General features: G+C 37.9%; 2 protein-coding genes across 11 annotated transcripts in view; one reads left to right on the plus strand and one right to left on the minus strand.

Annotated features, from left to right (window-relative positions):
* The first annotated feature begins 472 nt into the window (after positions 1 to 472).
* Positions 473 to 26,981, plus strand: part of EPB41L5 (erythrocyte membrane protein band 4.1 like 5) — a 154,299-nt gene continuing 127,790 nt past the window's right edge. For 3 of the 10 annotated variants that reach the window (XR_012375987.1, XM_073885137.1, XM_073885140.1), the window contains exons 1-4: positions 473 to 660; positions 5,358 to 5,545; positions 8,319 to 8,506; positions 21,095 to 21,199. Coding sequence is in view for 9 of the 10 variants with exons in the window: in XM_073885137.1 (XP_073741238.1) it covers positions 5,515 to 5,545; positions 8,319 to 8,506; positions 21,095 to 21,199 (324 nt within the window). In the remaining variant the exon portion in view is untranslated. Of the gene's footprint in view, positions 661 to 963; positions 1,184 to 5,357; positions 5,546 to 8,318; positions 8,515 to 21,094; positions 21,200 to 23,323; positions 23,487 to 26,981 lie in introns of those variants that run through there. The other 7 variants (XM_073885152.1, XM_073885165.1, XM_073885147.1 and 4 more) reach the window with 7 other exon arrangements.
* Positions 17,107 to 17,705, minus strand: LOC141374885 (ubiquitin-conjugating enzyme E2 N-like). The gene has a single exon (XM_073905412.1). The coding sequence runs from the start codon at positions 17,678 to 17,680 to the stop codon at positions 17,222 to 17,224; it is 459 nt and encodes a 152-aa protein (XP_073761513.1). The 5' UTR covers positions 17,681 to 17,705; the 3' UTR covers positions 17,107 to 17,221.

The raw sequence follows: 26,981 nt of genomic DNA on the forward strand, positions 1-26,981 counted from the left end.
CTGTGTTAAACAGAAATCTATTTCCCGTTCCCTTTTTTCTCCTCATGATACCACTATTTGATATGTATTTGTTACCGTCTTTCTCCCCACTACAATGAAAATTTCTCTAACAATGGGGCAGTAAAGATTTGCTGAGTGAATTAATTTCTCAAATGGATAAATGAATCTAGCAGCACCTAATGCTGGGCTCAGACAGCGCTAAGCTACTTTTGGGATGGTACTAATTTGGGGGCTCTCCGCGGGCGTGCACCCCCTCCCAAGGAGGAGTCTGATAAACAGGGCTGGACTGCGGCAGCGCCCCTTTAAACCAGCCCGGGACGCCGGGCCGCTAGCACTGGTGGCCGATTCGGCAGGGCCTGGCATCGCCGTTTTAACCCGAGTCTAACCCAGTCCGGCGATTTCCGGGGCGGTGTCATTGCCCATTTAAGAGCAGAGCGCCCCGCCCCCGGAGGGCGGAGCCTAGAGGGTGCTTTAAGGGGCGGGCCGGCGGACGGCTGGGGTCCTTCAGAGGATTAGCGCAGGGTGGGCGCGCGCCTCAGGCCGCCATTTCTTGGCGTCTCCAGAGGAGTCGCCCCCTCCTCAGTCGCGCTCGGGACCTCTACGCTCGCGTCGCCGGCTCTCCGCGCCGCCTTAGCCACCGCGCCTCCGTCCCCAGCCCAGGTAAGCGCGAGGCCCGGTGGCCCCGGCCGCACTGCTCAAGTACCGGGCTCGGTCCACGCCCCGCTTCCCCTCACCGCTCCAGGGACCCATTCTGGCTGGCGTCGGGGCTCTGTTCTCCCGGCCTCGCCCGGGGACGCTCCGGCTCCCGCTGCTTCCCCCGCCGGCCGGCAAAATATTAAACCTGCCGGGAGGGGAGGGGCGGCGGCGGCCAATGGGGCCGGGCCGCTGAGTTTCGGCCGATACTGGGCGGCGCGGCCGGAGCGGGGAGCCGGGGGTGAGGCGGGTTAATGTGTGCGGGTCCGACCCCTGCCCGTTCCTGGCCATGACTCCCTCCCGAGCAGCCGGGGTCGCCCTTCACTAAGAGTTCTCGGCTTAGCTGTCTGGTTGGCGAGGGGGATGTGGCAGGTCAAGGGATAAAACCCACCGTGGTTCGTGTCACGGTCTTAAAACAAAAACCCGAGAGGACTTTTGTGGTTGGTTTGCGTTGGGCTGAAACCAGCCACTTGGAAATTGTGAGAGGCAGGTGGGTTCCCAGCAATGGCGGGATCCAAAGGATCCTCCCCCGCCCCCACCCGTGACTCTGGGCGTGTTAAGGTTGGGGTTTTTCGGTGTGTAAACATTAATTGTACCTGTCACTATCTTTATGGTTACTAAGTCTCATGAGTTTTAGCTAAGAGCGAGAAGACCCAGGTCTTTTAAACCTTTTGACAACATTTTAAATTGATACCAGGAGTATTTTTTTAAGAATTAGGGGGAAAATTACCCATAACTCTATTTCTGACGTTGCTAAAACATTGCTGAACCCTACTTAACATAGTGGATTATTAGTACACGTAAGCTAGTTTGCAGGGTTTTCTTTTTATAGGTAAGCTTCATTAGAAAGGGATATGTATTACTTTTGTTGAGTTACTCTCTTGCGGACGTTTTCTGTGTTGGGATTAGTGAAGCCAAAGATATTAATATCTGTGGCACTTGCTGTATATTGGTATATTGCTTTATCAAAAAGCAATTGCCTACCAAAGAATGTGGCCACCCGTTACATATGAGAGTATACACGTTTCCTGACAAACTTGAGTTTTAGATACATACTTTAAAAAAATCTTCAGTTAATTTAGGTAGTAAATGGATTATTTCAGTTTGCTTTTTTTATGATTGTAAAGAATACCTTTCTTTACAGATCAAAATGAGAAATCACAGATTAAAAACGCATTAAAAGAAAAAAACAAAAGCAAAAAAACCGGGGCGCCTGGGTGGCTCAGTTGGTTAAGTGACTGCCTTCGGCTCAGGTCATGATCCCGGAGTCCCGCATCGGGCTCCCTGCTCACTGGGGAATCTGCTTCTCCCTCTGACCCTACCCGCTCTTGTGCTCTCTCTCTCACTCTCGCTCTCAAATAAAATAAAATCTTTTAAAAAAACAAAAAAACCATCTACACCTACTCTCAGAGAATTCCACTGTATCATTTTAGTGTCAGACAAGTTCTTTATTGAGTGCCTAATATGCTGATTGCCGTGCTAGCTAGGTCATCTTGCTGAATGAGTCAGACCAGATCCTTGAGTCTTAGTGGGGAAGTACCCAGTAAAAAAAATAATTAAACAATTGGGTATTTAATTACAGTTTTGGTAAATGTTATAAAGAAGAGTCTAAGGGTACTAAAAGGAGCACCTAATTTAGACTCAGGAGTCAGGGAATGCTTTTCTGAGGAAATGGGAGGGAGGTGAAGTGGAAAGAGAGCATTCCAGAAAGATGGAACAGCAAAAAAAAAAAAAAAAGGTCCACAGTTAAAAAGATTGTTGGATTGAACAGAAGGGATACTAGAGCAGAGTGAACAGCTGGGAGTGGTCTGCCTGAAGGGTCTGGCAGGTAGGAGGAGCTGGATCCAGAGCAAGACCATTAAAGATTTTTTAACTGGGATTAGATTTGTGGTTGCTAAAAATCCACTGCTGTAGCATTTAGAATGAAAGTGGTAGTGGGGGATGGAGAAAGAGTGAACATGGGAAAACTTTTTTCTTTTTTTTTTTTTTAAAGATTTTATTTATTTATTTGAGAGAGAGAATGAGAGATAGAGAGCATGAGAGGGAAGAGGGTCAGAGGGAGAAGCAGACTCCCTGCTGAGCAGGGAGCCCGATGTGGGACTCGATCCCGGGACTCCAGGATCATGACCTGAGCCGAAGGCAGTGGCTTAGCCAACTGAGCCACCCAGGCGCCCTAAAACTTTTTTTCTTTTAACAATTTTTTTTTTTTTTTTTTAAGTAGGCTCCATGTCCAGCGTGGAGCCTAATGCAGGGCTTAAAACTCATGACTCTGAGATCAAATCCTGAGCTGAAAGCAAGAGTCGGATGCTCAACTGACTGAGCCATCCAGGTGTCCCTTAACAATTTTTAAAAAACTCTTTTGACACATTCATATATTCTTATTAAAGAGGACTTAAGTACCTCCACATGACCCTCTCCAGAGATAACCTCACTTAACCGCTTGCACGTCTTAGTCGGTTAGGCGCCTGCCTTTGGCTCAGGTCATGATCTCACGGTACTGGGATTGAGCCCTACAGAGCCCTACGTCGGGCTCCCTGCTCAGCAGGGAGTCTGCTTCTCCCTCTCCTTGTGCCTCCTCCCCTGCTCATGCTCTGTTTCTGCCTCTCAATCTTAAAAAAAAAGTTTGCATGTCTTAGTCCTTTTGTGTATACGAGGGATAAAACTTACCACTTTTCTCTGATTTCATTTTTCACTTAGAAATTTTGTCTAAGTCAATTGTATTTAAAAAACAGCTGTGTTGTATACCATTTGATGTACCATAATTTGTTTAACTACTTGCATGTTGATGGACATACTTAAAATTTAAAATTATGCCCTGAAAATCCTTACTTCTACAACTTGGATCACATCCTATTTCTTAGGATATCCTACCAAAAATATAATTGCTGAGTTAAAGTGTAGGCACATTAACATTTTTGATAGTGTGGTTAAATCCTCCAAAGAGGACAGTGTAGGGTAATTGTTTTTCCCATATCCTTTCAGTGGTAGAATTCTCGCCTGCCCATATCCTTTTCAACATTGGCTATCTTGAGTCTTAAATGACCGTATCTTTTTTGTTTCTTTGTTTAAACATTTTTAAAAATTTTTATTTATTTGACAGAGAGACAGTGAGATGGGAAACACAATCAGGGGGAGTGGGAGAGGGAGAAGCAGGCTTCCCACCGAGCAGGGAGCCCGATATGGGGCTTGATCCCAGGACCTTGGGATCATGACCTGAACCGAAGGCAGATGCTTAATGACTAAGCCACCCAGGTGCCCTGATAGTATCTTATTTTTTTAATTTAGATTTCCTTTGTTATTGTCGAGGTCAAACATTATTTTGTACATATTTCATTTCATATTCTCTTTTAGAACTTGTTCTTCGTATCTTGCCCTTTTTACTGTTGCATTATCTTAATGGTTTGTGATAGTCCTTTATTAAACTGCATATTAATCCTTTAAAAAATTTTAAAAGCTCTTTAATATATTGTCTCCTAGTACTTTATCATTTCTTTGATTAAATTCTTAGTCCATCTGAAATTTATTTTCATGTAAGTTGCTTTTATATTTTGTAAAAAGAAGTTGTTTGTGGCATTGGGTTTTATGGTTCAAAATACATAGTTATTAAATCTTTTTTTTTTAACGATTTTATTTATTTATTTGACAGAGAGACAACGAGAGCAGGAACACAAGCAGGGGGAGTGGGAGAGGGAGAAGCAGGCGTTCTTGCTGAGCAGGGAGCCCGATGCGGTGCTCTATCCCGACCTGAGCTGAAGGCAGATGCTTAACAACTGAGCCACCCAGGCGCCCCCATAGTTATTAAATCTTAAAGAAGCTTTGTTTTTCTTAGCAGGTTAACTCTACTTGCATAATGAATTTTTATTTTCAAGGTACAAGATAAGGTGAAAGTCAGAAAACTTGTTTTATAGTTTATTTGCTTGCTAGGAATCACAGTTGTAGTGCATTTTGAACATGATTTTCCCTGAGAAAAACTTTTATTTTGGAAAAATTCAAGTAGTCAGAAGAGTACAATGAACCCCCATGTACCCATCATGCTCCAACGATGGCCACTTATCTGGGCAATTTGTTTAGTTTCTATCCCCACTTAACTTTAATACCACTATTTTATCTAAAAGAAAAATGGCAGTAATTCCTTGGTTATCATAAACAATCCAGTCAGTGTTCAAATGTGTGCCAAATTTATGTCCTTAGGAAGTTCAAATGACAACTGTCATGGCTTTGCTAGCTTACCTAATTACATAGCAATATGCATACTTGTAAAATGAGGATATAATTCTCAATATATAGCAGTTGAATTTTTTATTACGTTGATATTATTCCAATATTTCAGCTTATATTTTCATCATGTTTATAAATGCATCTAATTTAAATTTTATTATTTTTATCTTTTTTTTCTTTTTTCATCGAGATAGAGAAAACAGGTGAGCAGGGTGAGAGGGAGAGAGACTCCTAAGCAGGCTCCATGCCTAGTGCAGAGCTGATGTGGGTCTCAGTCTCACGATCTCAAGGTCATGACCTGAGCTGTAATCAAGAGTCGGAAGCTTAACCAACTGAGCCACCCAGGCACCCCACAAATGCATCTAATTTAAAGTATCAACTGGTTATACAAGACTTCTTATAAATTATATGTGTAACAGCAAATGTGTGACTTTTTTTTTTTTAAGATTTTATCTATTTAGAGAGAGAGAGACAGCATGAGCGGGAGGGGTAGAGGGAGAGAGAATCCCAAGTAGACTCTGCGCTGAGCGCAGAGCAACATGGGACTCACTCTCAGGACCCCAAGATCATGACCTGAGCTGAAACCAGTAGTTGGACGCTCGAATGACTGCACCTCCCTGGCGCCCCAACAAAGGTGTGACTTTAAAATTTCCTATATTTTGAAATATTAGACTTATGTGGAAGTTACAGTAGTAGAGTTCCCATATACCTTGGACTTAGCTTCCCCCAATGATAACATCAGACAACTTAAAAAAAAATTTGAATTAGGATCTAATGTAGGTGCATTGTGATTGATGGATATGTATTTTAAGTCTGTTTTAATCTGTAGTTTTCTTTGCATTTCTTTTCCCCCCTTGCAATTTGTCGAGTAAGCTGAAGTAAGTTTTTAAAAAAACAAATTTATCATGTATGTTTTGTACTTGTATTTTCATTCAGACTCTTTTTAGCTATGATCTTTGATGATTTATCTCTAAAATACAAGTTTTACATGAATTGTTCTTTGGTGAGATAGAGAGACCAAGATTTGGAATCAGAAAAATCAGAGTTTGATTTTTTTTTAAATTTTTTTTTTTAATGTCTTCATTATTTACTAAATAATGGACCTGGCCAGTGGTTTCATTTATCGGACCCTTAGTTTACTCATCAAAATTAGACTGTATTTTGGGGAGTTTTTCTGTGAAGCAAGTAAGATTATTTACTTACTATTTTTTGTACTTGATGATGAAATGTTCTGGGTGGCTGGCTATTCAAAAAAGGAATTATGTCTTCAGAAGCTTAAGATAAATGAGACAGACATGTAAATAATTAAAATCTGATTAGTGAAACAGTAAAATATTTTCAAGTTTCAGTGGAAGTGTGATGATGGGAGTGGCTAACTCTTTGGTTATCAGAGAATGTTTCTCAGGGGAGATACAGGTAGAGTTGAGTTAAATAGGTAGGGAGTCTCTGACACATGGGCTTTCCACATCTGGTATAACAAGTACCTTTCTTAGGCAGCTGAAACGAGAATGGATAGCAAAGTGCAAAAGGAGCAATGTCTGAAGAGAAACCTGAAGAGAAAGAGACTGCAGCCAGATGTTATGAGTGCCTTGTAAACTTTATGAAAAGGGATCTAAAATTTTATTTTCTTGGGATTTAAGTAGATGAACATACATCTTGTCCTTTGTTCATAATTTTGTCCATATTTTGCTCAATTATGTAGGAATATCCATATGTGTGATATGTGTATGATCTTTAATTTATAGGCACTTATTTTTTAATGTGCTGGTATTTATTTTTAAATTAGTTTTTATTTTAATCAAATTTATAAATGTATCTGGTTGAGTCATCTAATCTGAAGGCTTCTTTTGAAAAATAGCACTCTGCTGAGTTCTGTCCTCAAGACAAACACTTTCACATTTTAAGTAACATGCTTTTATTGTCACTTCTTGATATTTGGTTTTAGGAATTATCTGTTGAATTACAACTTGGCAAGATGATGAATTGGCTTTCTGTATCTACCTCTGTTATATACCTCCTCTTATAGTTACTTTATAATTATGGTTAGATCAATATTTAGTGTTTATAGTATTATGAATATTTAAACTATTAGCTAAGTCATGTATTATACTGTGATTACTTTCCCTTCTCAACTTCCTGTTTTCTCTGGAATTAATCGTCCTTATTTTTCTCATTCTTATTTGCATAAATTAAACATTAGGTTAGCAAGATAGTTTTTATGGTGTTACCATTTGTGTTTGCTGTATTTTTAAAATTACTAAACTAGGGACGCCTGGGTGGCTCAGCTGGTTAAGCTCTGCCTTCAGCTTAGGTCATGATCCCAGGGTCCTGGGTTTGAGCCCCACACTGGGCTCCCTGCTTAGTGGGGAGCCTGCTTGTCCCTCTCCCTCTGCCTGCCGTTCCTCCTGCTTGTGTGCTCTCTTTCTGTCAAATAAATAAATAAAATCTTAAAAAAAATAAAAAAATAAGATTATTAAACCTATTTTAGTTAATTTGATTAAACTTAACATTCTTAATAAAGATGAGAAGTGGCCTTAAAATAATTTAACATTATAAAGAATTGACTCTATTAAATAGCAATTGAAAATCTTTAAATAATAGAATATTTAATAAAAACATAATATTTGAATTATATTTGTATTTTAGCTGAGATAGGTGATTATTTATTTATTTTTTAAGATTTTATTTTTAAGTAATCTCCACACCCAGTGTGGAGCTTGAACCTACAACCCTGAGATCGGGAGTCGAGTGCTTCACCCACTGAACGAGCCAGGCGCCCGTTTTTGTATTTTTATTGTGATTGCTCAGAAAAGAAATGGAACTTTTTAGGAGTGTTATGATCATCAAAGGATAAGTTAGCGTATGGATTGTCTCCTGATGTTTGTAGAGATATACGGCAATTGTACATAAAATTCATTGACCCAGAAGGCCTGATAAACTTGGTAAATGTTCGTTGTCTCATATCAGCTTCTTATAAAATAGACCAGTAAGTTTAGAAATGCTGTAAGTCATAGCTCTGCATATAAAAGTTTTCAAAAACTGTGAGTTAAAGTAGCTAGTTTTTTTTTTTTTTTTAAGATTTTATTTATTTGACAGAGAGAGAGACGGCCAGAGAGGGAACACAAGCAGGGGGAGTGGGAGAGGGAGGAGAAGCAGGCTCCCCGCTGAGCAGGGAGCTGGACACCAAGTGATCTCAGGATCCTGGGATCATGACCTGAGCCGAAGGCAGACGCTTAACGACTGAGCCACCCAGGCGCCCCTAAAGTAGCTAGTTTTAATTATGTTTTTCAAATTTACTTGCTCCTTTTAATAATATGTCTGTAATGGCCATAGGATTTTACTAAATAACACCGTTTGTCTGCACATTGCGGGGAGTCTGCTAATACCTTTTTCTGTCTTTTTATTAGTGACAAAAATGCTGAGCTTCTTCCGTAGAACACTTGGGCGTCGGTCAATGCGTAAACATGCTGAGAAGGAACGACTCCGAGAAGCTCAGCGAGCTGCCACACACATTCCTGCCGCTGGAGACTCAAAGTCCATCATCACGTGTCGGGTGTCTCTTCTGGATGGTACTGATGTTAGTGTGGACTTGCCGGTATGTAGGTCCTGCTGAGCATTTGCAGATTCTATATGAGACCACTTTCTTCATTTGAACTTTCTGCTGGTAACTTCCTGGGGAAATTAGGGTAATATGGGTTAGTGTGGATCAGGCACTGTAACATTGAGGTACATGGATCAAGATACCCAGCACGATAATACTTATCTGGGATTAGTGGAAGTTACCTGAAATATTTAAATGATAGGGTAGTTATTGGCACCGATCATTTGTGAATTTATGTGTGTTCTTTATGATGGCAATACATAGGGTACTCTAGTGGATTTCTCACAATCCTTGTTGAGCAATTATTAAAACAATGAGAATATTTGGGAATAATGATACATGTATACTGTAAGATTTTTAATTCTCTATATTTTTCTTTAATTTTCAAAACACTCCTCACTTTTCCTCAAAACATATTTCTTCAACATTTTTAGTGTGCTTGCAGAAATTTTAATGAAATGGAGTAAAAGGACTTCATACTCCTCAGCTCTGTTTATCTCTTTGCTTCCAAAGTAGTTTGCAGAGGAGGTTTTTTATACACTGTAATCTTTATTTCAAGACAGGGTGTTGTGATTTTATTAAAATTTTAGGTGGTTTCTTTTTGTAGTTTTGAATGTAAAATTATAGCTCACGATGTGAAACAGTCTGATACATTTGAAAAGGGTTAACTTATGCCTTTTTGAGGGGCAAGAGGTAGTTATATGGTTTGGGGTGCAGTTGAGTTTCTTTCTGAGCTATTTACTAATACCAAATGTCTTTATTCTGCATTAAAAGATATATGTAATGGGGCGCCTGGGTGGCTCAGTCGGTTAAACCTCTGACTCTTGGTTTCCGCTCAGGTCATGATCCTCTGGTTTGTGGGATTGAGCTCCGCATCAGGTTCTGCACTCAGCACAGGGGGTCTGCTTGAGATTCTTTCTCCCTCCCTCTCCCTTCCTCTCTGCTTCTTCCCCTGTGCACATTCTCTCTCTCTCTCTCTTTCTCAAATAAATAAATAAATAAAATCTTAAAAAAAAGATTTATGTACTAAGCTATAAAATGTATGATTTGATATGTCATTGGATGTTCACAGTCTTCCCTCCCTACACATTCTTTTTAGTATACACCTATATACCCAAAATGCAATAAAAAAGGTCTTTGTGCAAGGTGGTAGCCTAAATGCTGCTACAGTATACAGTTGAATAAACTCTGAAAGACCTTTAACTTAACCTTTAACTGTGACCTTTAACTCACTGAGTGAGACTGAGGAATTAGATAGTTTATTTAAATGAACAATCTGATTAATTGGATAATTTTGAATGTACTAGATATATACCTTACACATTTTAAAAATAATGGAATGTGATAAAATTAAACATAGGATTTCTTGAAGTGTTTTGAAGTAATCATCATGGGTATGTTTTATTATCTTTTTATGTTAGACTGGACATCTTTAGGGTTTTTGATTCTGGAAGACTTGAAGGCATTTACATTTTCTTCCTGTAAGGGCTTCTTGGGGTTTGTCAAGCATTCCAATATGTGATACTTCTTTGAGGAGTTTTCATGTTCATTTCTTTCTTGATAAGTATCTTAAGGGTTATGTGTACTATTCCATTAAAATATCATTGGATATGTGATAAAAGCTCGAGATTGCTGTGTAAGAGACTGGAAAGAAGTTTCTTATTACCTAATGTTTGAAGTATGCAGTCTCAGGGTTGTGGATGGAGAGGCTAGGAAATACTAGGAAAGTAGACTTGGTAAAGGATCTTTTTAAAGAGGCAGTGTAGTGTGGAGGAGAAACAGCATGAGGTTTTAAAGTAGTGGAACAAATGGCTAGTGACTGGTACAGAATGGTTTCCTATGCTTGGTATGCTCAGTAGGGTGGATGTGATGCTTGATCAAGGCCAGAAGTGCTAGCTGACCTCATATGTAGACAATTGCAGTGAAAAAGCCAAGAGTTTTAAATTTGACTTTTTGTGGAACTAGATCAATTGCCTTTTCAGCTCTGCAGGTGAAATCCTAGAGTTAGGCTCTAATTTTAGATGCTTGCATGAGTTTAAAATGGGCATTGGCCTGCCAGCGAAACTGTTTTACTAACAGACAAAAGTAGACCAGAGGAATATTAATTTCTAAAAAAGTTTTCCCTTTTTTTTTTTTTTGATTTAGTTTCTCAACCAGTCTAGTATGATTCCAAAAGAGGATTTAGAATTGATTTTGGAAATTGGATGAAACACATACTCCTTTCCCACTGGGATTAAGGTCACTAGTGATCATAGTGAGCCATTGTGGAACTAAGATGATTGCCCAGGCAATATGTAAGTGATTATCAGTGATTAAATAGATAATTTAGATATATGGACTTAAGATTAAAATATACCAGTAGCGATGGTCATTTTCTTCCTTCTGTCTTCCTCTTAAAACTGGGGGAGGGATGTAAGTACCTTCTACTTGCTTGCTCCCCCCCCTTTTAAAGAACAAATTACCATGAGAATGCCTAATGCCTTTCAGTGAATGATAAAAGCATCAGGTTAGAAATTTCTAACTATCTGATTTTTAAATTTTCTCTTTGGAAATGCCACAGAAACTTTAATTTATGAACTTAGTATTGTTTAGTAAATAGTCTTTTAACATTCTGCATCTCCCAAGTTTTAAATTAATAAAAAATGTTTGGTTAATCAATTGATAATAATCTTAATATATCGGGTGCCTGGGTGGCTCACTTGGTTAAGCGACTGCCTTCGGCTCAGTTCATGATCCTGGAGTCCCAGGATCGAGTCCCACATCGGGCTCCCTGCTCATCAGGGAGTCTGCTGCTCCCTCTGACCCTCTCCCCTCTCGTGTTCTCTATCTCTCATTCTCTCTCAAATAAATAAATAAAATCTTTAGAAGTAAAAAAACAAAAAAAAATTTTCTAGCGTTCATTTGAAATATAGTTGACATACAATATTATATTAGTTTCAGGTGTACAACACAGTGATGGGGCAATTATATATACATTATGAAATGCTCACCATGATAAGTAGTTACCATCTGTCACCATACAAAGTTGTTATAATATTATTGACTATATTCCCTATGCTGTATTTTCATCACTGTGATTTATTTATTTTATAACTGGAAGTTTGTACCTCTTAATCCCCTTCATTTATTTGGCCTATCCCCCCACCTACCTCTCCTCTGGCAGTCATCAGTTTATTCTCTGTATTCATAAATCTCTTTTGTGTGTGTGTGTTTTGTTCATTTGTTTTTTAGATTCTGCGTGTAAGTGAAATCACATGGTATTTGTCTTTGTCTGACTCATTTTACTTAGTTTAATACCTCCTAGATCCATCCATGTTGTTGCAGATGGCGAGATTTCATTCTTTTTTTTTTATGGCTGAGTAATATTCCTTTGTATATATACACCACATCTTTATTGATTCATCTATCTGTGGACACTTAGGTTGCTTCCATATTTTGGCTATTGTAAATAATGCTGCAGTAAACATAAGGGTGCGTTTATCTTTTTGAATTAGCATTTTTGTTTTCTTTGTATAAATGCTCAGCAGTGGAATTACTGGATTGTATGGTATTTCTGTTTTTAATTTTTTGAGAAACTGTCCTACTGTTTTCCGTAGTGGCTGCACCAGTTTACATTCCTGCCAACAGTGCATGAGGGCTCCCTTTTCTCCACATCCTCCACAGTACTTATTTCTTGTCTTTTTGATACTAGCCATTCTGATTGGTGTGAGGTAATATCTCACTGTGGTTTTGATTAGCATTTCCCTGATGATGAGTGTTGTTGAGCTTCTTTCCATGTGTTTGTTGGCCATCTGTATGTCTTTGGAAAAATGTCTGTTTAGGTCCTCTCCCTGTTTTTTAATTGAATTATTTGTGGGTTTTTTGTTTTGTTTTGTTTTTGGTATTTAGTTGTGTGAATTCTTTATATATTTTGGATATTAACCTCTTACTGGATGTATCATTTGCAAATATCTTTTCCCATTCAGTAGGTTGCCTTTTCATTTTGTTGATGGTTTCCTTCATTGTGCAGAAGCTTTTCATTTTGATGTAGTTCTAATAGTTTATTTTTGTTTTGTTTCCCTTGCCTGAGGAGACTTATCCAGAAAAATATTGCTAGGGCCAGGGTCCAAGAGATTTCTGCCTGTATTTTCCTCTGGGAGTTTTATGGTTTTAGGTCTTATAGTTAAGTCCCAGTTTCATTCTTTTGCATATAGCTGTCCAGTTTTCCCAACACCATTCATTGAAGAGACTATCTTTTCCCTGGTGTGTATTTTTGCTTCCTTTATTGTAGATTAATTGGCCATATAAGGTTGAATTTATTTCTGGGCTCTATCCTGTTCCATTGATTTATGTGTTTGTTTCTGTGCCAGTACCATACTGTTTTTATTAACATTAGCTTTGTAGTATAGTTTGAAATCTGGAATTGTGAGATCTCTAGCTTTGTTCTTCCTTAAAATTGCTTTGGTTATGGTCACTTGATTTATGATAAGGGTCCCAGAGCCATTCAGTGAGGGAAAGAATAGTCTTTTCAACAAGTGGTGCTAGGAGAACTAGATAGCCATATGCAAAAGAATGAAGTGAAGTGGGAACTTTAGCTCATGCCGTATACAAAAATTAACTCAAAATGGATCAAAGACCTAAACATGAGAGCTAAGACTATAAAACTCATAGAATAAAAAATAGGGACAAATCTTCATTACCTTGGATTTGGCACCAGTTTTTTAGATATGACACTGAAAACATGAATAACAAAATAAGAAAAAAATAAGTTGGACTTTTATAAAAATTAAAAACTTTTGTGTCTCAAAGACCATTATCAAGAAAGTGAAAAGATTCTCACACAGAATGGGAAAGACTATTTGCAGATTACATATTTGATAAGCATTTGTGTCTGGAATATATAAAGAACTGTTACAACCCAATAATAAAAAGACAAATAACCCAATTTAAAAATGGGCAAAGGATCTGAATATAAGGTATACTTCTGCACGTAAGATATACAAATAGCTGATAAGTACATGAAAAGATGCTTGACATCCTTAGTTATCAGAGAAACGCAAATCAAAACCACAATGAGATACTACATACTAACTAGGAAGATTAAAATAAAAAGTCAGGTAATACTAAGTGTTGGTAAGAATGTGGAGAAATCTGAACCTTCTTATACTTTTCGGCAGGAGTATAAAGTTGTGCAGCTGCTTGGGAATATAGCCTGGCAGTTCCTCAAGTGATTAAACATAGTTACCATGTGACCTAGCAATTCTCCTTTTAGGTACATATCTAAGGGAATTGAAAACATATGTTTAGACAAAAACTTACACACAGATAGTCATAACAATGTTATTTTTACTCTCCTAAAGATAGGAAAAAAAACCCCAACTATTTGTCAAAAGATGAATGTATAAATAAAATGTGTTATATTCATATAACAGGATATTATTTGGCCATGAAGGAAATGAAGTACTGATGCATGCTACATGGGTGAACTTGTGCTAGGTGAAAGAAGCCAGTGACAAAAGACCCCATATTTATATGATTCCATTCATACGAAAATCCAGAATAAAGAAATCTATAGGAAAAAAAAAGATCAGTGGTTTAGTGGTTGCTAAGGGCAGTTGGGTAGGGACTTGAGGGGTTGGTAGGAATGGTGGTTGAGGCAATAACTAAAAGATACAAGGCTTCTTTTCGAGGTATGAAGATGTTCCAAAATTGTGATGGTTGTACATATCTGTGAATATACCTTTGAATTTTGTACTTTTAATGGGTGAATGGTACGGTATGTGAATTATATCTCAAAGCTATTTTAAAAAAATGCATGAGGCCTGCTTCTCCTTCTCCCACCCCCCGCTTGTGTTCCCTCTCTCACTGTCTCTCTATCAAATAAATCAATAAATAAAATCTTAAAAATAAATAAGGTTTTTTAGTACTCAAGAGACATGATTTAGAGTTTTGTTGATTCTTTTTTTTTTTTTTAAGATTTTATTTATTTACTTGAGACAGAATGAGAGAGAGAGCACATGAGAGGGGGGAGGGTCAGAGGGAGAAGCAGACTCTCTGCCGAGCAGGGAGCCTGATGCGGGACTCGATCCAGGGACTCCAGGATCCTGACCTGAGCTGAAGGCAGTCGCTTAACCAACTGAGCCACCCAGGCGCCCTGTTGATTCTTTGTAGGAAAAAAAATCCTGGAGACTGTATAGTAGCAAAGGCACAAGACAGTGGGCCTATAGACTAATAGTGGCACAGAGACTGCAGCAAAAGGAATGTTTAGTACATGTGGAGGGAGAGTTCTAATAAATATTAGAACTGAGTAAGATACAATTCAGCCCTGGTGGAGGTGGGTGATATTGATTGTGTGGAAGATTGTGAGAGCATAGTCAGCTGTCATTGAGAGAGGAGTAAAAGAATGAAGTGGAAAAAGGAACTTCAGTGGAATGGTGTGTTTGGAAGCCAGATTTAGAGGGTTTAAAGGAATTGTTGGGGATAATCTTATTTTTGGGACTTCGTATAGTCCCTTGTACCTAGTAGGTGCTTAATAAATAGTGTTTAGTTGTTGGGGAAGTGCATGAAGGGAAGTTGGGGGATTGCCATGAGATTTGGTAGTAAAAGGAAGGAAGGAAAGAACAGCAGCTAGAGAATGGCTGGATAGGGAGATCTGAGTTTGTTAAATGAATAAGAAAAATGTTTCTCAGGAATTGGTTTATATACACAGAGATTGTAGGGTGAACATTCTAGAAAAGACTACCATTTTATGCTGGGAAAGATGGAAGGCTGATGAAAAGGTAATATCTTCTTGGTCTTAATCTTCAGAAACCAGGATGTGAAGTGAGGATCGGGTTTGAAAGAGGTGGTAACCTGGAATAATTTGTTAGGAGGAAGGAAAAGAAGAATATAAGCAGCAAGTGATGTTCTAGATGCAGCTGAAAATTGAATTTGTGGTGGGGTAAGGAGGGTGGCTAAAATAGGTAAAGGGGATCAAGATAAACAAGTTAGGGTGATAAAAAGTAGAGCATAGGGAATATAGTCAGTAATACTGGAATAATTTTGTATGGTGACAGATGGTAACGACACTTATTGTGGTGAGCTTTTGTACTTTATATAATCGTTGAATCACTGTTGTACACCTGAAACTAATTTAATATTATATGTCAACTATACTTTAATAAAATTTTTCTTTTAAATGTGCAAAGGGCTTGAATAGATACTTCTCCAAAGAAAATATGCAAATGCTTGGGACACCTGGGTGGCTCAGTCGGTTAAGCGTCTGCCTTTGACTCAGGTCGTGTTCTCAGGGTCCTGGGATCAAGCCCCATGTTGGGCTCCCTGCTCAGTGGGGAGCCTGCTTCTCCCTCTGCCTGCCACTCCCCCTGCTTGTGCTTACTCTCTTTTTCTCTCTGACAAATAAATAAAATCTTTATTAAAAAAAGGGGGGGCACCTTGGTGGCTTAGATGGTTAAGTGTCTGCCTTTGGCTCAGCTCATGATCTCTGGATCCTCAGATGAAACCCCACGTTGGAGCTTCAAATGAATGAATAAAATCTTAAAAAAAAAAAAAATCTTAAAAAAAAAGAAAAGAAAATATGCAAATGCACAATAAGCACATGAAAGTATGCTCAACATCAGTAGGCATTAGGGAAATGCAAATCAAAATCACATGAGATACCCTTTCACATGCATTAGGATGGTTGTATCAAACAAAACAAAGCAAAACAATACCAGAAAATAACAGATGTTGGGTAGGATGTAGAGAAATTGGAACATTATGCATTGCTGGTAGGAATGCAAAATGGTGCAGCTACTACGGAAAACAGTTGGGCAGTTTCTCAAAAGTTAAACATAGAATTATCATATTCCACTCTTAAGTATATACCCAAAATAATTGAAAGCAGAGACTCAAACAGATACTTGTATGCCATTGTTTATAACAGTATTCACGGTAGCCAAAAAGTGGAAACAACTCAAATGTTCATCGAGATGAACGGATAAACAACATGGTATATACTTACAATGGAATATTGTTCACTTTTATTTTATTTTTTTAGAATAACAAAAAATATTTTACTAAAACATAAGATTTACACAAGTTTCCAGACAAGCCATACAAAATAGTCACAAGCTTTTTTTCTTGAAGGAAGGATTCTACACTTGACTGCAAAGTCAACAATGTTATTAGTGAGGCCTGTGATGTTTGCTTAATGTTCCCATTTTGGTTCAAACAATCAAGCTTGTCCATCTACAGCGTCTAGATAAAGTTAGACTTGGCTAGAGAGCATATTCTGAAGAACTGGTTAGCTGCTTTTAACCAATGCAATTAGATCACCATAAAAAGGGGGAAAGGAGCCCATAAAATTAAAATAAAACTACCTCTCCTCCTCAAAAAAAGTAATAAAGAAAAACACCCACACCCCTGCAGCTAACTGTGACAACTACCTTCATTCACAGTGCTTTATACTCAAACCAGAATGGGGGAAATGAATAAAAGCAGAGAAGGGCCACTGCTTTTAAATGTTTCACAACAATCCAGTTGGTACTTCTAGCTTCTGCTCATGCTTTACAACAGTGAACCAGGACAAAACATAGATTTGCTAATGTGCATTTAATCACTGAAGGACTGAAGATGTCTGGGCTTTTATTCTGTAATGTTTCTAAGACTGTGTCCATTAAATGCAAACAAAAAAGCGAGAAGTCTTGGCAGAACAGGAGAAGTGATGCACACTTGATGATCAGATCGATTTTAAATATTATTCATGGCATATAGCCTAGTCCATGCTCTAGCTGTTTCTATGGCTTGGGCTTTGTTGGTCTTCCACTGCGCTGCTACATCATTTGCTAATGGATCAGCTGGATTGGGAGCACTTAACAAAGCCTGGATTGATAGCAGAACTGTGCGGATCTGCAGTGCTGGGGACCACTTATCTTTCAAAATATCTAAACATATTCTTCCCAACTTGTCTACATTGGGATGATAAATTTTGGTTATGAAACGTACTTTAGGGGCTGCCATCGGGTATTCTTCTGGTAGGAATAGTTCAAGCTTAAAAGTCCCTCCCTCAAAGGGGGAATCCTGGGGGCCAGCAATGACCGCATGAAAATAACGGGCGTTGCTCTCATCTGGTTCTGCTTTAATGCCAGGAACTGGTTCTGCCAGCAAACACTGGGTTTCCTTGATAATCCTGCGGGGCAGCCTGGCCATCTTGTCAGATCCCGAGTTCGGCCTCTGGTCTCAACTCTGGCTCCACTCACCTCACGCATGGAATATTATTCAGTTTTAAAAAGGAATGAGGGGCGCCTGGGTGGCTCAGTCATTAAGCATCTGCCTTCGGCTCAGATCATGATCCCAGGGTCCTGGGATCGAGCCCCACGTCGGGCTCCCTGCTCAGTGGGGAGCCTGCTTCTCCCTCTCCTACTCTCTCTGCTTGTGTTCCCTCTCTCGCTGTGTTTCTCTCTGTCAAATGGATAAATAAAATCTTTAAAAAAAAATAAAAAGGAATGAAATTTTGGAGCCTGCTGTAACATGGATGAACTTTGAAAACATTATGCTAAGTGAAATAAGCCAGGCACAAAAGGACATAGATTGTATGATTTGTAACATATGTAGACTAGGCAAATTCACAAGCCACGGAAAGTAGGAAAGAGGTTATTAGGGATTGAACAGAAGGAGTGTGAGGAATGGTTGTTTAATGGGTACCGAGTTTCTGATTGGTATGATGAAAAGTTCTGGAAATGAATATGGTGATGGTTGTACACGTTGGGAATATATTTAATGGCATTGAATTCTATATGCTAAAATGACAAATTTCACGTTATGTTAAAAAGGGGAAATGGAAGCTGATGAATGTTAATAAGTGGGGTCAGTGTACCGGAAGTTTCCATGTAGTTGGAGAACCTAGGCATCGAGAGTAATTTTATTAACAAGTTAGAGACAAGGCTGTGATAAGTTGGGGGTATCTAATTGATCTGAGAGGCGACATTCAAGGTAAAATCTCGTTGTGGTATGTAACCCTTAGGGAATTGGAGCTTGGGAGACAGCAGAATTCAAATTCTAGCCTGTCATTTTTTAGCCATGCAATTTTTGTCATATTACTAAAGCTTTCTGAACTTTTTTCCATGTTAAGTATTTGTTAAATGGACAAATAAACCATAATTATCAGAGTAATTGTATTAAATGAACATATGTTTAAGAAAAAGAAAGTAGAAGTGCCAGCACTTAGGTAGGAATTTTAAAATAGAGGAAAAAATAGAGGAAGAATACTTGAAATAAATTGTTTTCCCAGAATTAAAAGGAGATAAAAGATCGCAGATTTAAAAGCCCAATAGAATAGCAAATACAGTTAAGGAAAAAAAAAACAAAACACACCTAGATACATTATATTGAAATTTAAGACTATCAGAGTTAGAGAAGTCTAAAAGCTTACTACCAAGAGAATTAATAACATTAATAAGGACCAGAATTCAAATTGTCATCGTACTTTTCAACAGTAACATAAGCTGCAAGAAAAAGAGTTAATACATTTGGAATATTGAAGAGAGTATTGAAAGAAAGTAACTTTGAACCTTGAATTTTTGTAAGGAGACAATTGTCATTCAAGTATAAGCATGATTAAACTGTTCTCAAACATAGAAGACCTTTAAAGATTAGCCATACAAAGTCCCACATGGGGAACATTTCTGTAGGAAGAACTCAAATGAGTGGAGAAACAAATCTAGCAGATGCTATTAGATATATGTAATGTATACATGTAAGAGTGTAAAGAATGCTCAAAATACTAAAATAAAGATTGTTGTCTTAAAAAAAATTAGCCACAACCAGAGAAAAGAAATAAGAGAAAGTATGTTCATAAACATGAGGATTGGATGGAGGGGAGATCATGGGCATGAGGGCGTGATAAAGTTCTTCTCTTGGTAAAGGGATATTTGGTTAGCACTTTTATTTATCAGAAAGAAAGGTGGTAAAAAGTGCAGGAAATGCAAAAATACAAATTGAAATAAAGATGTCCATTAAAAGGCAGAGATTGATGATTCAGTAAAAAAAAAAAGTGTGTGTGGTATGTGTATGTGCATATGTATATTTTACAAGAAACATCCTAAATCATAATTTAAAATTACATAGGAGGAGGGGCATGGGTAGGATGTGTATGAAAATCGTTGAAAATTGAGATCCCAACAATGCTTTTGCTTAAGTGGGTTGTATCTATTGATAGTTACCTTATTAGAAATTAAAACTGGAAAATTAAACATTTATCTATTGGTTAATTTTAAACCAGCAGTAATCTACCCCTTGGAAGTTATAACATAAGTAACAAACAAGTATTTTTTTAAAAAAGATTTTATTTTATTAGAGCGTGCACGCGCACGCAAGAGCATGGGGCGGGGTGCGGGCAGAGCGAGGGAGAAGCCAACTCCCCAATGAGTGGGGAGCTTGACGCAGGACTGGATCCCAGGACCCTGAGATCATGACCTGAGCCAAAGTCAGACACTTAACCCAGTGAGCCATCCAGGCGCCCTGGTAACATACAAGTATTTTTTTTTTTTTAACATACAAGTATTTGTGAAAAACAACTATTTCACTAAACAACAAAAGAATTTAGTGAGAAGCGTAGCATTGTCTTACGCACTTTTGCCTATCTCTTTAATGTCTGGTCTAAGAGAACATACTTAGGTTCTCTTTTCTGCTTCTGCATTTACTCTGTTGCAATATATTATTTTGATTGAGTTACATGAGGAGAATCCTAGGACCTTGTGGATCTTTTGAAAGTTATCTGGGAGAACCTTTGGGTCCTGAGACCACACTTTGAAAACTGCTTTTTCCAAACAAGTTTCTTTGCTTATTACTGACCCTCCCTCCCCATTTGGTATCTTTTCCATTGATGTCCATATTTTTTCACTGTGCCATATTTCCTCCCACTTTCAATTTTTATTTTTGCTATTTCCTACCTTACATTCTTTTCCATTTTAAGGCTGATCTCCCAAGTTTTCACCGATGATTCTAGTCTCTGTGACTATCTCATCTCTAAAATCTGTTGGCAAGTGTATAGTTTCACATGATTCATACTTCAGTGTTCTAAGTTTTCTTGTGTTTTTTCTTTCCAATCACATTATAAAGCTCCTTTGAATTAGAGACTAAAAATTGACAAGCGTTTCCCCGTACAGTGTTTAGTACAAGGTGATGTTTGTTGGTTGATTGGAAGTAACACTTTCTGCAAAAGTGCATATAGATCACAAATTCTCTTTTGGCCTTAAGTAGTTTATTGGAAAATTATAGTATCTTACACGTTACCTGATATATGGTAGTATTTTTGGTATTGCAAGTAATTTTTTTTAAATAAATCTTATAAAGATTTATTTATTTATTAGAGAAAAGTGTGTGCATGAGCCAGGGGAGGGACAGAGAGAATCTCAAGTAGACTCCCCACTGAGCATGGAGTCTAATGTGGGGCTTGATCTCAGGACCCTGAGATCATGACCTGAGCTGAAATCAAGAGTTGGATGCTCAACTGACTGAGCCACCTAGGCACCCCTAGATCTTATATAACTAAAACCATCTTCAGTTCAGCCTTGTTGATCTTGTGAGTCATTTATTGATTAATTTATTTTCTTATCATTTCAGAAAAAAGCCAAAGGACAAGAGCTCTTTGATCAGATAATGTACCATTTGGACCTTATTGAAAGTGACTATTTTGGACTGAGATTTATGGATTCTGCGCAAGTAGCAGTGAGTAGCTGTTTTTTTAGAGGTTCCAATGTAGGGGTAGAAATGGAAAATTTCAGATGACATGCTAAGTGCTGCAAGGCTACATATTCTTACTGCATTCTCTTTTTCTTCTGATTTTCTTATTATGGTCTGAAGCTTTGACCCCTTCAAAATAACCTGAATAAATAAAATCTTAAAAAAAAAAAAAAAAGTAACCTGAAGTGCTTGTTAAAAACGTGATTCCTGGTCCTAGCCCGTATTATTAGAGAATGATCTTTGCAGTTGAGGCTAGGAAGTCTTTTTTTTTGTTTTTGTTTTTAATTTATTTGAGAGAGAGAGAGAATATGAGAGAGAGCACTAGAGGGGAGAGGGTCAGAGGGAGAAGCAGACTCCCTGCTGAGCAGGGAGCCCCATGTGGAACTCAATGCTGGGACTCCAGGATCATGACCTGAGCCAAAGGCAGGCGCTTAACCAACTGAGCCACCCAGGTGCCCCGGAAATTCTGTCTTTTTAATAACCCCTGGGTTGATAGTTGGGCATACTAAAGTTTGAGAACCACTGTGTAATGGAAAGGGTGCTAAAATGGGAGTTTTGTGGGTTCTTGTGTAAGTAATAGAAGTTACTCATTTGCAAATTAAGGAGAGTAGACTAGGTTATCTTCAAGATCCCTTCCTGATCTTTGATTCTATAAATGTTCTTTGACCATGTGCATTTCAGATGAGAGAAGTGTATATGTGATACAGTAGGAAGTTGGAGGCTTTTCAAAGATCTGAGTACTATACTAGAATTTGACTGGAGGGTGTTTGAGTGAAAGTAGTAGATAAGATTGGAAGCAGATTATTGGCCAAACCGAATACCAAAAGTATTAAATAATAGACGGGCAATATTTATTCTCTAAGAATTGGGATTAGGGTTTTTTTTTTAGCAGGGAGGTTATATTTTGCTTCAGGAAGTATTATATGGAAATATTGTATAGGATTATTTGGAACAGGCAGAGATTGAAGTCAGAAAGTGTCATTGCAAATACTGGGGATAAAAGTAATGTTAAGGCCTGGAATAGGATATTCACAGTAGCGGGGAGGGGGAGGGGGTAGAGAAAAGGCTATCAAGACATTAAGCTCTGTGTTCTGGAAGTCTGTGATGGAGGAGTGTGTATGTTAATGTGTGTGTGTTTAGTGACACACTAATTGTAGTATCTAGGACTCATAGGAACAATATATAAGAATTCTCAAGTTCTTTTTGGAGTGGGGCATTCATTCATTTGGTGTGATTAATAAATTAACTAGAATGCCTCCATAAGATACTATTAAAAACTCACATCTTTTGGAGATGAACTCCTTAGTTGGCTTTATAGAACATCTTGACTAAATTTACAGCTGTTAATAATGCTAGCTGTAGTTTTTTTTTTTTCTCTGATTTCCATACCCCTAGTCCCCCTTCCTGAGTTAAAAGAATTTAAGTATGAACATTTAGCAACAGAGTACTGGCTAAATTTTGGCACACCCATACAGTGGAATACTCTGCAGCTCATTAAAAATGGTGATTTTTAAAGTATACTAATTGACATAGAATAATGTAGAGAAAAGGGTTACAGAACAATATATTTGAGTTTTTCTATTTAAAAAAAAAGTGGATATATATACACATATATACATAAAAAAATTTGCAAAGCTATTTCCCATAGTTTCAGAGTTCTCATCTCTGGGTGGAGTTTGTATAGGAGGTATTTCTTTTATTTTTCATTTTAATGTTATTTCTCTCCGATTAGACTAAACCCATTGAGGGCAGGGAATTCCTTACTTACTGTGTTGCCCAACATGTAGTAGACACATGAAACATTTATCAAATTAAATTCTTGTGCACTGCTTAGTTTGATATAAAGGCCTGGTTGACTGTTGAGTTTAATATTATTTATCAGTCATCTTTCAAATAATGGAATTACAGTCTTACAGTCAATGAAAAAATAAATGATGTTAGGGATAAATAATTCATAGCTTCCCTTTTTTTGAGGGGTTGTGAAGGAAAAGAGGTAGAAATATGCCAGCATTAAGTTTCAGGTACCTTCTTTCCTTAGGATACATAAATACAGTAGTCTCTCCTTATCCATGGTTTCACTTTCCATGGTTTCACTTTGCATGGTTTCAGTTACCCGTGTTCAACCCCAGTCTGGAAGCAGATGATCTTCCTTCTGACATGTTGTCAGAAGGTCATTGGTAGCCTAACGCTACATCACGATGCCTACACCATTCCTCTCACTTCATCTCATCATGTAGGTGTTTTATCATCTCATAGCATCACAAAAAGAAGGGTGAGTACGGTTCAATAAGATACTGTCAGAGACCACATTCACAAAATTTTGTTATGGTATATTGTTAAAATTGTTCTAGTTTATTATTGTTATTAATATTTTACTGTGCCTAATTTATACATTAAACTTTATTATAAGTATGTATAGAAAAAAATACAATATATATTGGGTTTGGTACTATCTGTGGTTTCAGGCATCCACTAGGGGTCTTGGAATGTATCTCCCACAGATAAGGGGGGGACTATTGTAATTGCGGAAAGAAATAGACATGTAGACATTGCTAAGTTGTATTATTTGCTCTTTGTTAATATCAGTAATTACTGAATTACTAGATCCATTAATATTTTTTCCCTCATTTGATACACATATAGTACTTTTTTCTGGTCATAATGAGTTTTTAGTAAAGCCAATATTAGAACTCTTTTTTTTTTTTCTTTAAAGTTTTATTTATTTAAGTAATCCTACAGCCTACATGGGGCTTGAACTCATGACCCCGAGATCAAGAACACAATCACATGCTCCTCTGACTGAGCCAGCCAGGCGCCCTAGAACTTTTCTTTTTTTAAAGATTTTATTTATTCATTTGAGAGAGAATGAGCAGGGAGAGTGGCAGAGGGAGAGGGAGAAGCATACTCCCCATTGAGCAGGGACCCTGACGCGGGGCTCGATCCCAGGACACTGCGATCATGACCTGAGCCAAAGGCAGACACCCAACCTACTGAACCACCCAGGTGCCCCACCTTAGAACTTTTAATACCTGTTCTTTTTAGTTGTAGTTTATCTTTCCCAAGCCGAGAAATCTAGGCATTAAGATTAAATTTTAGTAAGATTTACTTTCTGTTTTTGCTGTCACCGAAATACCTTATGTGAGTTGAACTGGAAGAACAATAGCTGGTAGATGAAAGCTATTCAAAAAATGACCTCTAGATAAAATTTTAGATATTCTTAAAGTGCTGACTCACATAATTCTACAATTTTATGACATCAGTAGCATAGAAAAGACTCTCAGGTATTTGTCATGTGGCCAAATTTAACCCCAGAATGAAACAAAATTGATACTTTGCAAACAGTTCAGTTTATTGGTGAAGATAGTGAACTTGATCAAGTGAAGTGTTTGGTCAGGATCATCTGTGTAAAGTAAGTTAGTCCTATGATTTTCATGTCTTTTTGTCATATTTAGTGTGTAGACATTAGTGTAGAATCCAAAGAATGTTGAGGCAGGGTAAAAAAGTGACCAAAACCAGATCAAGACACTACATAAAAAGAGAACTGCAGGGCAATATTTCTGATGAACAAGAGATGCAAAAATCCTCAACAAAATATTAGCAAACCAAATCCAACATCATTCGCCACAATCACTTGGAATTTATTCCTGGGATGCAAAGGTGGTTCCATATTGGTATATCAATCAATGTGATACATATCAGTAAGAGAAAGGATAAAAACCATTTGATCGTTTCAGTAGATGCAGAAAAAGCATCTGACAAAATACAACATCCATTCATGATAAAAACCTTCAACAAAGTAGGGTTAGAGGGAACACACCTCAAAATAATAAAGGCCATATATGAAAAACTCACAACTAACATTATACTCAGTGTTGACAAACTGAGAGCTTTTCTCCAAAATCAGGAACACGACAAAGATGTTCACTCTCACCGCTGTTATTCAACATAGTACTGGAAGTCCTAGCAATCAGGTAAGAAAAAGGAATAAAAGGCATCCAAAAATTTTTTTTTCTTAAGATTTTATTTATCTGAGTTAGAGCGAAAGAGAAAGCACGAGCACGGGGCAGAGGGAGAGGGAGAAATAGACTCCCCGCTGAGGGGGGAGCCCTATGCGGGGCTCAGTCCCATGACTTTGAGATCATGACCCAAGCTGAAGGCAGATTCTTAACCAACTGAGCCACCCAGTCACCCAAAGGCATCCAGATTGGTAAGGAAGAAGTAAAACTTTAACTATTTGCAGATGACATGGTATTATGTATAGAAAGCCTTAAAGACTCCACCAAAAAACTGTTAGTGCATTTCTCTACACTAATAATGAAGCAGCAACAGGAGAAATTAAGAAAGCAGTTTCATTTACAATTGCACCAATACCTAGGAATAAACTTAACCAAGGGGGTGAAAGACCTGTACACTATAAAACATAAAACTATAAAACATTGATGAAAGAAATTGAAGACAACACAAAGAAATGGAAAGACATTCCATGCTCATGGATTGGAAGAACAAATATTGTTAAAGTGTCCATACTACACAAAGTAATCAGATTTAATGCAATCTCTATCAAAATATCAATAGCATTTTTTACAGAACTAGAACAAATAATCCTAAAATTTGTATGGAACCACAGAAGACCCCAAATAGCTAAAACACTCTTGAAAAAGAAAGACAAAGTTAAAGGTATCACAATTCCAGATTTCAAGTTACACTACAAAGCTATAGTAAACAACACAGCATGGCACTGGCACAAAAACAAACACAAAGATCAATGGAACAGGATAAAAAGCCCAGAAACAAGCCCACAGTTATATGGTCTTTGACAAAAGAGGCAAGAATATGTGATGGGGAAAAGACAGTCTCTTCAACAAATGGTTTTGGGAAAATTGGACAGCTGCATGCAAAAGAACGAAACTGGGTCACTTCCTTAAATCATACACAAAACTAAACTCAAAATGGATTAAAGACCTAAATATGAGACCTGAAACCATAAAAATCCTAGAAGAGAGCCCAAGTAATTTTTCTGACATCAGCCATAACAGCATTTTTCTAGATATGTCTCCATAAGCAGGGGAAAAAAGCAAAAATAAACTATTGGGACTACATGAAAATAAAAAGCTTCTGCATTGTGAAGGAAATAAATAACTAAAATGCAACCTACTGAATGGAAGAATATATTTGCAAATGACATATCTGATAAAAGGATAGTATCCAAAATATATAAAGAACTTATACAGCTCAAAACTTAAAAAACAAATTATCCAATTAAAAAATGGGCAGAAGACATGAACAGATATTTCTGCAAAGAAGACATCCAGATGACCAACAGACACATGAAAAGATGCTCACCGTCACTTACCATCAGGGAAATGCAAATCAGACCTACAATGAGATATCACCTCACACCTGTCAGAATGGCTAAAATAAAAACCAAAAAACATGTGTTGCTGAGGGTGTGGAGAAAAAGGGACACTCCTGCACTGTTAGTGGGAATGCAAACTGATGCAGCCATTGTGGAAAACAGTTTAAGGTTCCTCAAAAAAATAAAAATGAAACTACCTTATGATCCAGGAATTACACTACTGGGTATTTACCCAAAGAGTACAGAAACACTAATTCAGAGGTTATATGCACCTCTGTGTTTATTGCATAGTCAAATTATAGAAGCAGCCCAAATGTCCAGTGACAGATGAATGGTTAAAGAGGTGGTATGGGGTGCCTGGGTGGCTCAGTTGGTTAAGCAACTGCCTTCGGCTCAGGTCATGATCCTGGA

The sequence above is a fragment of the Callorhinus ursinus genome, unplaced genomic scaffold (assembly GCF_003265705.2).
Source record: "Callorhinus ursinus isolate GAN/ISIS: 27379988/994484 unplaced genomic scaffold, GSC_fseal_2.0 scaffold2, whole genome shotgun sequence".
Taxonomy (NCBI): domain Eukaryota; kingdom Metazoa; phylum Chordata; class Mammalia; order Carnivora; family Otariidae; genus Callorhinus; species Callorhinus ursinus.

What these genes read in the sequence shown, in the direction of transcription:
- LOC141374885 (XM_073905412.1), bottom strand. Translation starts at nt 17,680, where the DNA reads ATGGCCAGGCTGCCCCGCAGGATTATCAAGGAAACCCAGTGTTTGCTG.